At 42.1% G+C, this 14,440-nt stretch overlaps 1 protein-coding gene across 1 annotated transcript in view; it reads left to right on the top strand.

Moving 5' to 3' along the window:
* The window catches only part of ARHGEF28 (Rho guanine nucleotide exchange factor 28), a 121,395-nt gene that overhangs the window by 5,235 nt on the left and 101,720 nt on the right, over positions 1 to 14,440 (top strand). Inside the window, exon 2 of the mRNA XM_051642983.1 lies at positions 2,131 to 2,174. Within this exon, the coding sequence (XP_051498943.1) occupies positions 2,142 to 2,174 (33 nt within the window). The 5' untranslated portion in view covers positions 2,131 to 2,141. The remainder of the gene's footprint in view (positions 1 to 2,130; positions 2,175 to 14,440) is intronic.

Below are 14,440 nucleotides of genomic sequence, written 5' to 3'. Positions count from 1 at the left end.
TGACATTTCAACATGGTTCTAGTAAGTGCTAGTTAGAAAACATTTATTGTTTCAGATGATCCTAAATCTTCAGGTTATTTGTCCACTCAGGATTCATACTGAGCTTAGGATATCTGAATGCACAAGCTCCCAGGGGTTCCACAGTGTGACACAAATGAAGGGCGAAGGGAACTGAAGTCAGGATGGCATCATCTCTCCAGTGACTTTTGTTTTATCCAATACAAAAGAAGTTTATGGTACTGGTGGCGCCATAATAATCCCTTAAAGGAAGGGCTAAATTATGCCTTCTTCTGCACATTTGCAGTAGAACAGATAGACTAGACTGGATACCTGCCGTTCTCATTCTTGCAGAGGAGAAGGGTGTTGAGATTTGTCCTGAGGTCAAGATAATCACATGACAGAAGTAACCAGGAGTAGGTTTTATTCTGTTGACATGGTATAATGATTTGAATGTGCTTATATTTTCTTGCAGAGTAGAAGGAAGAGTTTACTTTGGATGTGTTCTTTAAGAGGGAGAATCATTGCTGGTGAAGGGATTTTATACAGCAGAATAGAGCAGCGGTGTAAAGCAGCTGGCTTGCATGTCTCTTTCTGCAGCCAAGCATGAAGGGATACCCTGTATATGTATTATCTGTGTGTGGCAGTAATTGTGAGTTGGTGACAGGTCTGGGACAGAAGTTAATGTCCTTCTGCAAGGTGACACTTGTGAAAAGCTCCACCTTAAAATACTCCTTACAGAATTAGTGTTACAGTTTCTTAATTTCACTTGTAACCCTGTTTTCTTCTGTACAAACAGGACTGCACTTCCCTTGCTGTTACTCTTAAGATTTGTTTCAGGATGCTGTTGCTGGAAACTGCAGAGCTTTGCCTCTGTCAAAGCGAGACACCTTGGAATCAGCTGTGGGATACCTCTGCCTCTGCAGAAAATAAGAAACCCCTCTGAGTCTCGCTGCTGATTAGGCTGGCTGTATTGCTGTTTGCGTTGATACCCTTTTCTTACAATACGAAAGGTGTTGTGCTTTTTTCTGAACACTTGTGGACAGTGATTTTGTAAAGGGTTTTGCGTTCTGTTTTAAATTTATGCTGAAGTCAAAACACGAACATGTAGGTACTTGTGAACGTAGATGAATTGATGGGCATCAGAAGATGTGTATTAACAAACCCGTGGTTTAAAAGAAGTGTTTCCTAAGGTGGTGGGGAGTTCATTTTTTTTGTTGTTTTGATTGAAGCTATGCGTTTCATTTCTGCAGTTTGTAGGCAGGGAACTTCTCAAATCCTGTCTTGCTGATAGCAGGCTGTACCTCTGCATTAACAAGCAATGAGGTGCAACTCTGTGTTGTTCTTGGAAACTGTTCAGCTGTAAAAACAAGGCCACATCTGAGCTGAGACAGCCTCCTCTTTTTTTGTAGCCTGTTTCAGCAAGTAGAAGACAACTTGTGTGCAGTTGTTGTGTCCATCTTGTTTTAAGGTGTGGAGTTGCTTCTGGTATGCTTTTCTCATTTGATAGGAATAGTATTTTTACAGTATGGATTTTGAGGATGTAGTGAGCTTGAAATATAATAACAGTAATCAGAGTTGCTATGATGACTGTAATTATAATTATTCCAGTGACAACTTATATCAGTAGCTTGCTATTAAAGGTAGTTAAGGCAATGTGCCTTGGGAATATGTTGTACCAAGTTGCTAAAAAAGTGCCAGACACGTGGGTTAATCCTGTGGAGGAAAACTCACTAAAACTTCATCTCAGGGTCAAATTCAATTTTTTACTTCTAGAGATAAGAAATGCTGCAATTCTCAATACTTCATTTGCTTCAATTATGAATGTTTCAGTAGCTGTTTCAGGGCTCAGCCCAACCTGTTTGATTTACTACGTCTATTATGTGAAAAGCACATAGCATGTTAACTAAGACCAGCCACCCTTTCTCGAACCTTACATGGGCATCATTACACCAGCCCTTCCTCATTCTGGGGGAACTTGGGGCAACTGAATAGCTGATAAGCCTAATATCCTTTTCTTCCCCCCCTAATTCTGGAAGATGTCGACTTAGTTTGCAGACATGAATGGGGTATAATGATATTGATGCCTCCTGATGAGTGTATAGTAATTCCACTGGTTTATTCTGTTTCTAGATGCTGTGACAATGGAGTTGAGCTGCGATGAAGTACCTCTTTATGTAAGTTCTGCCTGGAGAGTCACTTTAATTTGGGTAACATCTCATTCAAAAGCAGGGTGAATGAAACCAAAAACCATTTTCTGGTTGTCTGAGACCACAGGCTGTTGAATGTTGCTGTCTAATGCAGGCATGTGTAGGGATAATAGCTTCCAGTATTGTGGCTCAGTTCTCTGAAGTGAGTTTAATATTATTTTCCCTTTATGATAATTATTTTTTTCTCCTTTGGTAGTCTCAATTGCAGTTTTCAAAAGCAGAGTTACTGCTATGAAGAGATGCCACTCACTCTCTCTTTCCTGCAATTTATGGCTACTTTTTCCATGTAAAATTCCAAATTACTATTCCCTCCACTTCCTCAAAGTAGGAGATTGTATGTTATGTCAAAAAATGAGGAAGTTAAAGTTTGTAATAAAACGAATTTTTTAATGTAAAACTTGAAATGATTGCTTAAAATAGGTGAACTCAGATTTCAAAACCAGCTAGTTGCCCTAGTTCTCATACTCACATCCCATTGAAGGCACTAAGTAAATAAGGTTTATCTAATGCATGCCCTCACTCCTGTTACTAGGATTCTAGGGTTCTGTGATTCAAACTGTCACATTTTGTCAGTACTGAGTTTCTTTGCAAATCCAAAATAGTATGCATAACCTGGCTGGCCAAGTGACATTTGTTGTTTGGGGTTTTTTTTGTTACATAAGAGGGAATGTATTCAGAAAGCTCAAGAACCTTGCTGGGTAATAACATTTTTGTGAAGTATGATTTTAAAATACTCTATGAAATTACTCCTTAAAAAAATGAATAATTTTGATAAATTTCTCTTTACATGTAATTTTTTTGTGGTAGCAATTAAATTAAGATCTAATTACAACACACAGACATGTCATAGTTTAGAAAATAAATTGTAATGAAACAGAAAACTAAATATTTGAAGCACATGTTTTTCAGTTAATTTGAGGAGCCTGGTTTTGGCTTCTAGAAAGCAAAGCACTGTTTGCAAAATCATAAAATTATTCCTTATAAACTAGTCTTAATTTTTAGGAGTGACTAGCCAAGGATAAACTGAAACATCCTACATGCTCTCTTTCAGTGCTAATAATACTTGAAGTAAGTAGAACTTGACTTTAAATAGCTTTTGCTCTCTTGATTTACACTTTTTAAAGTGATACAAATAAAATTATATTTATCCAATTCTTTCTCATGGAGAGCAGCAAGGTGAGGCTTCATTTCATACTGTACTAAAAACAGTATATGGAATAAGATCATGCTGCCTACAGGCAGCCCCTGGTTTCACTGTAGATTGAAAAGAGACTTATCTGTGAAAGACAAAACCAAAATATTTGATGAAGCACTTTTCAGATATTGTTAGAAATGAATTGTAGTGTTGATTTTGCATTCTAGTGTTAGAAATGTAGTGTTTTGTTTGGTTCACATGTATATATTCTAGTGTTAGGAATATATAGTTTGTTTGAGATAAGTGAGATATCTACACATTCCAATGACACCTGGAGTGGTTTACGGGCCAAGAAACTGAGGGACTTAATTGGGCTCCATCTGGGGGATCTGAACATGGAGAAGGATTTCTGGCCCAAGCTAAGGCTGAACAAAGCTACTTCTATGTTGCTCCTCAGGGCAGGATGACACCAGTAGATTGTTAATTGGGAAGACAGCCAAGGGGGCAAAAAAGGTCAAAATTTTACCTTAAAAGGCAAAAAGTAAACTGCTAGAATGGAATGTGTAAACAGGGGCAGGAAACTTACAGGATAATTTGAAGCGTCGGATAGGCTGTAAACCCTGGAGTACCCAGCCAGTGGGGAAATGGGAGGGAACTTTGCGTCGGGAATAGGGAATATAAACCGTTATTCACCTTGCTATGGGTGTGCCTACTTGCTTAGGTCACCCATTCTTGCAAGGATGTAAATAAACTGTGCTTCACTGAAGGATCTGTGTGGGCCTGCTCATTGGCGCGACAAGCGTTTCTCACAGATATTAAAGAATATATGTATAGCAGTTGTTCCTGCTATTGAAAGCAGTTTCTAGCATAGAAAAATAAAACTTTCTCATGGAGAGTCCATTTTTCTTATTTAATAGTAGGTGATTGGATTTTTTTGTTGTTGCTATTGTTTGTTTTACAGAAATGTTACAGATTTGACACTGGCAAAGAAATATCTTGCTGCCAAGAGGGCAAACATAGCATGAGAGTGGTCAACACTTGTGTCAACGTTTGACTCAGTTGGACAACAATGCTCTCGATCCCCTCCCCCTCCTACTCAGGTAGGGAAGGAGAGAGAGAAAAAAAAACCAAACTTGTCTAGATTGAAAACTGAACCGTGCAACTTTATTTAGAATATTAATACGTGATATTAGAGTGTATATATATATATAGTGATTATACAAAAGTGTGGCAGAAGCCTCTCACCTCCCCCCACTCCCAGCAACTCCCACAGCATTTCCCTCAGATGAGACAATTCCGAGGAATCCCGAAGCTGCTCCTGGAGAAAGGCAGAGAGTTACGAGGGTCAGGAGGGCTTGAGGTCGATGATTCGACGATGATGGGCAGATGGTGTTTTCCCAGACGCCGGCCACGAACAAAAGAAAGAGGAAAAGAGAGAAAAAGGAAGGCAGATAGACAGGCAAGGCGAAGCGGCGAGAGAGCGAAGCAGGAAGGAAGGAAGTTTTCTTCTGTCATCTCCGACCTTCCCCCGAGCCTACGTAGATATATGGAATGGAATATCTCTGGCCAGTTTTGCTGTTCGTCTAACCCAGCCTCCCACGGGGGGGCCACAGATCCCCCCGTAGTGTCTGAGCCGGCAGAGCAAAGGCACGACCTTGAGAGCCCAGCAATTACAAAAACATTCCAGTGTCTTGTCAACCTAGCAGAACACGCAGCTGCTAGTTGAAGAAAGCTCACTGAAATAAAAAAAAAAAAATCAGCAAAAGAAAAACTGGCTTCATCCTGGCTCAAACCAGGACAACTTGAGAAAAAAAAAGTCATCTCAGAAGTTTTTAAATTATTGTCTGCTGAGAGCCTCATGAATGTTTCCCGTGGGAACAGTAGAGAGAAAGAGATGCAGAGCCGTGGAGAATATCCACAGCGGTTCCCTGTAGAGATCAGAGAGGCCTCATTTCCAAGGGAGCTGATGCTGAAGGTTACATGTTGATTCTATTTTTCCAAAGGAGCATTTGGACATTAATTCTCTGGGAAGAGACAGAAACTCTGACTCCCAGCTTTGAGACTCAAGGAAACTGGAAAACAGAACTTCTACTTGGTCCTGTACTGTTGCTTACTGTTCTTAAAATACACTTTCCTAAGGTATCACATGCTCCTGCCTGCAACCAATGGAGTTAGCAAAAAGTGCTCAAGGTCAAAGCTTAATTAACTTATCTTGGATTCTGCTACACCACATCTCTCCTTTGTAAGTGTCTTTGTTGGCTTGTTCTTGTTTGAAGTTGGACTTTGTTTCTGACACAGTTACAGCTTGTTTGGTGAAGTTTAAGTGCCAAGGAGGGAGGAGTGCTTGTGTATTCACTATTTAATACTGAGGCTGAAGTACTCCTACAAACGGTGAGGGTTCAGCAGATTTTCCTCTGACTGGATCGTGGAGGGCTGAGAGTAGGACGTAGGATCACGCTGCACACAGTGAAACATATGAGTGCCTAGAGACTCCCACCTTGGGTGAGCCTGGTGGTGGTGGTTGCCTGGGCTGGGTCTGCAGAGTGCCAGGCATGTCAAGTTCTCTAGGGTTTCTTTTTCCCCAACTATTTTCTGCCCAGCTTGTTTCCTCTTAGTGGTCTTTTTGGACTTAGCATGGTCATGCCTGTTCTTTACTTTTCTGCCTATTTGCTTGTTTGTGTTGGTAATTTGCTCTAGGCAATCTGATATGGCTAAATGCAAATAGAATCATAGAATCATAGAATCATAGGGGTTGGAAGGGACCTCGAAAGATCATCTAGTCCAACCCCCCTGCCAGAGCAGGGTCACCCAGAGCACATCACACAGGAAGGCGTCCAGGCGGGTTTTGAATGTCTCCAGAGAAGGAGACTCCACAACCTCTCTGGGCAGCCTGTTCCAGTGCTCTGTCACTCTCACAGTAAAAAATTTTTTTCGTATATTCACCTTGAACCTCCTATGCTCCAATTTCCACCCATTACCCCTTGTCCTATCACTGGTCATCACTGAGAAAAGCCTAACTCCATCTCCCTGACACTCACCCCTTACGTATTTGTAAACATTAATAAGGTCACCCCTCAGTCTCCTTTTCTCCAAGCTAAAGAGACCCAGCTCCCTCAGCCTCTCCTCATAAGGGAGATGTTCTACTCCCTTAATAGCCTCCCAAATTCTACTCCCAAATAGCCTCTTTTCCATCACTGCAATAATGTTGTGTAAATGTCTGGTGATCTTTCTAGTGCACTCTTTCTCACAATCTCTTTTCTGGTCAGGGGATGTTGTTCAACTTGAATTGACAAAGAAGGTGTAAATGAAAGGCAATGTAAAAGGTGATACAAGTGCAACAATGTGCCTAAAATGTAAGAAAGGTGTAGTGAAACACATTCCCATCAAGGCTCCTCAGATCCTAACCTAGGATGTTAGGATAGGGCAGCATCCTTCCTCTGTAGTGGGTTTTCAAGTTAAATATATCTATATGAAGAACGTATTTGTGAATGGTACTTTGCTTTGATTTAATAGTATGCTGAAACTGCTTCCAATGCAGCTTGCTTGTGGCATGTTCCATCGGGGGAGGTGCATCCCATCTCATTTACAATTCTGAAGAAAGGAGTGCACAGGGAGGGAGGTATATTGAGTTTGCATTCACAGGCATCTCTCCTCTCATAAATGGGAGCCAGAGGATCTATGTCTTGACCTTCATCACCTTGCTCTGCCAGTGAAGTGGGAGGTACTGAGGCCAAGGGCTGTTCCCATTAGGGTTTGGAGAACTCAAGGTAGTGTGTCCTGAATTGATATGCTAGTTCATATGCATATGTGAACCTGGGCTCCATCCACACCAGCACTTCTGTTCACCATTGCACCACTCGAGCTCAGCCTTGGTAGCAGTGAAGGAGGAGGAGTGAGTGCCGCCAGGTGGCCTTGGTTGGTCTTCCACATGGACTGTATCCAAGCAAGTTGAGGTGACAGCATAGTTTCCCTGCTGCTTCCACATTAACTGCTGGCCCAAAAGGTTGACTGTCTCTTAAGAGAGAGTAGGAGTGCAAAAATAAACCTTAAATTCTGGTTTGGGCAAGACAATCTGGCAGCTTTTTTATCACATGCAATACATGTGTAGCCTGCCCCTACAAAGGTATGTCTGTAATACAGCCTCAGTTAATTATCCCTTGGATCCATGTCGTTTTATTTCCTCTGTCATTAAGTTACAATTCTGAAGTTCTTGTGATCTTTTGTTCCTTTTTCAAAGGAGATAACCTACATCCAGGGTTTTTTTGGCAAACACCTGGGCTACAGCGAGGTTCATTAGCACTGTTTTTCTAATCTGGGATCTTGTGGTTCCTCAAGGATGAGTTGTCATAATTCCCCATGGCCCAGTTGAAAACACGACTGCTTATTCACAGATACCTTGGCTGTAGAAGGTATTTGAGTAAGGAACAGAGGAGAAAGTGAAATAAGGGCCATACTTTGTACAGAAGACAAAAGCAGCAAATTCCTGGACTGATTTTTAAAGTTCTTCAAAGCAAAGCCTTCTGTACTGATGGGCAATGTGTTAGCCACTTGGATTTCCATAGGTGAGAAACATGGTCAATTAATTTAGAACTACTTCTAATATGTTTTAGTTCACAAGTAAGTTCATTTCATTATCCAGTAAAAATGACATAAGGCAGTAGACACTGCCCACGGAATTATCTCCCTTGGGAGCTGTGTCTAGCCAGCTGCCAGGGGCCATCGTGCCTTGCCCTGTTGCTGGTGTTCATGTTACCCTGTTGAAATTAGCCCTGGTACTATTGTAACACCTGCACACTCAGCAGCAGTGGCATGAAAGGGGAAAAAATAATTATAGAGTTTAATAAAGGGCATTTGCATAAACTACTTCAGGCTGTTCTACAGTGGAGGAAATGAAAGAGGTTTCAGATGAGGAGTCAGAGTCCTGTTGAAAAGGTCAGAAAGCAAAGGGTGGTCAAAAGTTCAATGTGAAAAGAGGATTTTAGTGCATCTCCAGGGATTGGACTGATTTTGTATTATGTGAGTAGCTTCTAGGTGTCTGGGCTGTTTTACCTTAAATGTGAGAGTTTTCCAAAGTGTTCTGTGTTCATTGATGTTGCTCCAGGTGAAGGCAATGGTAAAGTGTTTCCTGATACTCACACACTCCTGAACACTTCTGAAATTTTTAGTTTTGTACTGTGGCTTGTGCAAAAGGTGATGAAATAAACAAAGTTTTACTTGTGCTGTAGTGGTGTATCAGGGAGTAATTTGAGCACATCTGCTCAGATCTCCATAGGCAGAGTAATTCTGAAAATACTTGGTGAGACAGTTCCAGGTTGTGAATCATGTTTGTCAGGAAGAAATTCCAATTTTTATTTTTTTTTTAAAGTATTTTGTTTACCAAGCTAGAGGGACAAATGAGCTGTAGTTGTTTCCTTCTTCACAAATGCATGGGTTTCATGTGCTTGAGAACTGGGAAACAGAATTAATAGAAATAATTCAACATTGTTATTCTGTTTTTTAAAAGACTGAAGTGAAGTTTAGACTGATAAACGATTGCGGCATGCTTTTGCATGGTATGAGTAGGAAATGGCAATAGGATTTATGTATTGATCCCATGTGACTGTGTGCCTTCCCAGCTCCTCCATGCTGAATTAAGAAGAGCTAAGGTGGGAAGAGGGGTGGAAAGGGATAGTTTTCCATGGTGTAATACAGCTTCTGGATTTTCTGTTCTTGCCATATGTTCAGTCTCGTAGCCAGCACTTTGTGGAAAGAAGCCAGTTTCTAGCACATCTTGCCTATGTTTTCATGTTCTTTGCTGGTTGTGGCAGTCTTGGCCGTACACTGGGGCAGTCTGTGTGTTCAACCAGGCTGAAACAGCTGTTTTGTTTAGACACCAATTTCAAAACACAAAAGAAAAATGTGGTTTGAAATGTAAATGTCTGTTGGGCTTCCAGCATGCATTTGCTAATGCATGGAGTTGTGTGTGCTGGCTGGATCCAGTGCTGGCTGGAGTCATGAGTGTGTTCTTGTTGACTCCTGTGGTAGCTTGGTTGGTTCTGTTATGGGTGACTTGCATGGGGCATTTGAAAGAGTGTGCCCAGGCTGGTCTGTGTTTGCCTGCAGGCTTGTTGCCAGAATGAGGCTGAGGAAATACATGTGAAATAATGGAATCTGCTTTAAAAGGTATGAAGGAAAAGAGTGGGTACTACAGAGCTTATCTGTCTGCAGTCAGCCTGTTTTTTGCTTCCCTGGTGTGTTGTTTTTCCTCCATTTTTTGTTTTCTTGTTCCGTCCTTAGTCTGGGATTTTTCTGGGCTGGGACTTTGTGCTTACATCTCTTTGTCTGAAGCATTAGAGCTGTGATGTCACATAAGACATAAGCAAAATAAACAATCTGATTTTTGTATTTTAAATCAAGTTGACTGAAAGAGGTAAACTCTTTTTTTTTAGTTAACAGTTACGTGTTAGAATGGATGCTTATTGTCTATTAAGATGCCTTATTGCAAAAGTTTTCTGACCTATGTATGTGAACAGCTAATTCCCAAGGTTGATATTTCCTTCGTATCATTTTATGCACCAACATAAATTGTATATATAAATGCGTGTTTTGGCACTGTGTAATGCTTGAAAATACTTTTCTTCTTCCATTCCCCCCCATTTTTTTCTGATAAAGGCTATTTTTATTTCTATTGAACTGTTCCAGAATTAGAAGGTATCTTGTTCTCCACAAGTATCAATTACTTTGCCATGTGGGAGACTGAAAACTTTTCTCTACCTTACCAAACTGTTGTCACAGTTTGATGGTGCACTAAGCACAGCCTTAAAACTGCTGATGATAAGTTTAAGAAAACAGTGGCCATGTAATGCAAAGTGCTGATTTGCTACAAACTTGCTCTTGGTCTCAGGTTGTGTGAAAACTTTTGATAAATTCTGCACTAGCAGCCTGATCAGGTGCTTTCTGTTTTCCTGCTGCTGACATACAGAAGGCCTAAAACCCACAAAGCTGGCATAGACTCTGTATTGTGTGCTCTCACTGCTTAAACAAAAATGAGATTGTGTTTCCAGGTCTGGTGTGCATCAGGTTAGTGCAGCTGGGTGTTGCTTCTGCTTACATGTAGATGGTCTTGCTGACAGCAGTACCTTTAAATGAGAGATTAGTGTTGCCAGCCTGTGCTGAGGAAGAAAGTATTGGATGTTTTCATTCTGCTTACCTTTATGATGTGCACATTTGGCACTAGAATATATAGTCATGATGAGGTTGAGAGTGTCTGGATTAGGTTAAGGGCCAATAAAGCTGATATTGCTGTGGGAGTCTGGTATAGACCTCCCAACCAAAGCAGTGAGGTGGATGAAGCTTTCTACAAGCAGTTGGGAGAAATCTCCCAGTCACTTCCTGTTGTTCTTGTGAGGGACTTCAACCCCCCAGACATCTGCTGGGAATACAACACAGCAGAGAGGGAACATTCCAAGAGGTTCCTGGAATATGTGGAAGAGAACTTCCTCACACAGCTGATAAGTGAGCTGACCAGGGAGGGTGCCCTCCTGGACCTGCTTCTGGTGAACAGGGAGGATCTTGTGGGGAAATAAACATTGGAGGCCATCTAGGACACAGTGAACATGAGATGATTGAGTTGTTGATCCTTGGAGAAACAAGGAGAGGGGTTAGTAAAACTGCCACCTTAGACTTCCAGAGGGCAAACTTTGACCTGTTCAGAAGACTGATTGACAAAATCCCTTGGGAGGCTGCTTTGAAGGATAAAGGAGTCCAGGAAGGCTGGACATGCTTCAAGAAAGAAGTTTTAAAGGCACAGGAGCAGGCTGTCCCCATGTGCTGAAAAACCAGTAAGTGGGGTAGGAGACCAGCCTGGCTAAACAGGGACCTTTGGAAGAGGGGACAGGTCACTCGTGAAGTCTATAAAGATGAAGTGAACCTATGCAGGGTGAAAATTAGGAGAGCCAAAGCACAGCTAGAGCTCAAACTAGCTACAGGTGTTAGGGAAAATATAAAATGTTTCTATAAGTTCATTAATAGCAAAAGGAGGATTAGGGAAAATCTCCGTCCTTTATTGGATGCAGAGGGAATCTTAGTAACAAAGGATGAGGAGAAGGCTGAGGTGCTCAACACCTACTTTGCCTCAGTCTTTAGCAGTGGAACTAGCTGTTCCATGGATATACAGCTACATGAGCTAGGAGACAGGGAGGGGATGCAAAACAAGGTCATCACAATGAAAGAGGAAGTGGTCAGAGACATAATGCACCACTTAGACACACACAAGAAGGCCAATAGTATCCTGAGGTGCATTAGAAAGGGTGTGGTTAGTAGCTCAAGAGAGGTTCTCCTCCCCCTCTGTTCTGCCTTGGTGAGTCCTCATCTGGAATATTGTGTCCAGTTCTGGGCCCCTCAGTTCAGGAAGGACAGGGAACTGCTTGAAAGAGTCCAGCGCAGAGCCACAAAATTATTAAGGGAGTGGAACATCTCCCTTATGAGGAAAGGCTGAGGCAGCTGGGCCTCTTTAGCTTGAAGAAGAGGAGACAGAGGGGCAACCTCATCAATATTTACAAATACATTAAGGATGAGTGTCAGGAGGATGGAGCCAGGCTTTTTTCAGTGACGTCCAGTGATAGGACAAGGGGCAATGGATGCAAACTGGAGCATAGGAGGTTCCATGTGAATATCAGGAAGAACTTCCTTACTGTGAGAGTGACAGAGCACTGGGACAGGCTGCCCAGAGAGGTTGTGGAGTCTCCTTCGCTGGAGACATTCAAAACGCGCCTGGACGTGTTCCTGTGTGATGTGCTCTAGGTGATCCTGCTCTGGCAGGGGAGTTGGACTAGATGGTCTTTCGAGGTCCCTTCCAACCCCTAAGATTCTGTGATTCTGTGGCTGCCTAAAGTTCTCTGCTGTTACAGGCCTGGATGGTGTTTAAGAGATCTCCAGTTACTGTCCGTTCCTGTGGTGCTTTGGTAGAGCTGAGTACTTGTTTAGGGCCACTCCAGTGTAAAGCTGAGTAAGCTAACAGCTGGGTGGTCTCAGTAAGTGATCTTTAACATTACAAATTGCTTCCTCTGCAAGTGCATTATAGTCAACACTGTGAACTTGAGGGCAAGGGCCTTGCCCAGCATCTACCTGAGAAACCAGCTGTAATTAGGGGCTGTGTTTATTTGCTGAGATGGTGAAGTGGCACATCCTTCCCCTTGCTTGGATTAAATGAGGATTGAACTCTGAAGTCCACATGGACCTCAAGAAGCATGCTTAAACATACCTACACTCAGGAATAAACCTGTAATTCCCTGTTACATTTTTCTAAGTTTGTGAGGATATAAGTGAGCTTGTTAGTGAGAGGAAAGCATGGGAGAGAGATTGGGCTGTCATTAGACAAATGAACTTCTGAAAAAGTTCTGAAAAATAGTGTCAAAGACACCTAGCAACTGGTGGATTATCAAGAATTTGGCTCAGCAGAGTCCTCTGGCTCCATGTTCTCAGAGCTGTCCTTTATTCAGGCCACTTAGCTGGTTTTCCAAAGAAGAGGCGCCTGTGTGACTTAGTTTGGATTTTGGTACTTAGAGGATAAGTGTTAAGCCTAAATTCATTCTGTATTCAGAAGCGTTGGGATGTGTTTCCAGCAACAGTGTCTGGAATGAGCTAAGAACAAGCATTGCGCTGTAGGAGCACAGTGTCCCTGTTTCAGGTAGTGCATGTATCATAGTTTGTTTGGGTTGTTTTTGCTCTTTTATACAACTGTGGGAATTAGGACTTACTTACTTACTTTGAAATGCTGATAACTGTAATTTTAGTCTCTTTAGTGATAGTTGCTTTACTGATAGGTCAATACTAGAGTTTTTTTGCAGAGTTGAGAAGCTGCTTTGGTCATGCCTTGCAGGATGGGGTAGGAAGCAGTGAAGTGCTTTTCTTAGACGGTGAGAGTGATGCTGAACAGGTGTTTTTGTGAGCTTGAATTTCTCATGGAACCCTTGGAAATGTGTTTCACTGTTGTTAACCTGCACTATTGAATTGTTTCAGTAGTCTGGTGGATATGTTTTGGTTGAGAGCCTGGTCTGAGCACTTGTGTTCTGCCAGAAGAAGATCTGTTACAAAAGAGTGTCTCCCAGAAAGCTTCAGTGAAAGCCTTGTGAAACAGAGGCATTGCTTTGGTGGAGGAATGCATTACTGAGTCTCAGTGCAAGATCCAGCCCAGTTCCCTCATTCCTGTGTGCCTTGCGAGGAAAGGACGAGGATGGTGGAGCTGGACGTGCTCCTACTTCTGTTGTTCTCTGAGTTCATTTGTCTGCAGCGGAAAGATCTGCTCAGGTAGTTCCTACTGCAGCCTGCTCACTGGGCTGGGCTAGCCTTGCCTGAGGGAGCTAGGAAAGAAATGCTTCTGTAGGGAATGGGTATAATTGAAAGATAGCTTAAACCTAAGCAATAATTTCTAATAAAATAAGCCCTTTTCTGAAAGGGCTGGTGCATGGCTTCTGGTTTTCTGCCTGAGTGAGCTTGTTTTGTGTTTGAGAAGAAGCTCATAGAGATCAAGTTCATACATGTTACAAAACTGTTACACTTTTCTAACATGGAGTTCAAACAATTCCTATGAAATATAATAATCCAAAGCAGAACAGACTAGACTATTTCAGTTGGAAGGGACCTACAATGATCATCTAGTTCAAGGACAACAAGAAAGGCTTCTTCAAGTACATTGGAGGTAGAAGGAAGACCAGAGGAAATACGAGCCCACTGCTGAATGAGGCAGGTGCCCTGGTGACAGAGGATACGGAGAAAGCGGAGTTACTTAATGCCTTCTCTTTACTGCTGATGCCTAGTCTTTACTACTAAGACTGACCCTAAGGACTCCCAAGCCTTCCAGACCACAGAAGTCAGAAGTGATGAAGACTTCACTATGATTGAAGAAGATTGGTTTAAAGATCAATTAAGTGGACAGCGACAAATCTGAGGGCGCTGATGGGATGCTCCCATGTGTGCTGAGGGAACTGGCAGAAGTCATTCCTAGACTGCTATCCATTGTCTTTGAAAAGCACTGGAAAACACGAGAGATGCCTGAGGACTGGTGGAAAGCTAATGTCACTTGAGTCTTCAAGAAAGGCAAGAAACTGGACCTGGGTAA

This window comes from Apus apus, chromosome Z (assembly GCF_020740795.1).
Source record: "Apus apus isolate bApuApu2 chromosome Z, bApuApu2.pri.cur, whole genome shotgun sequence".
Taxonomy (NCBI): domain Eukaryota; kingdom Metazoa; phylum Chordata; class Aves; order Apodiformes; family Apodidae; genus Apus; species Apus apus.
Note: the sequence above shows the minus strand (reverse complement) of the source record. Positions and strands in the feature narration are given on the sequence as shown.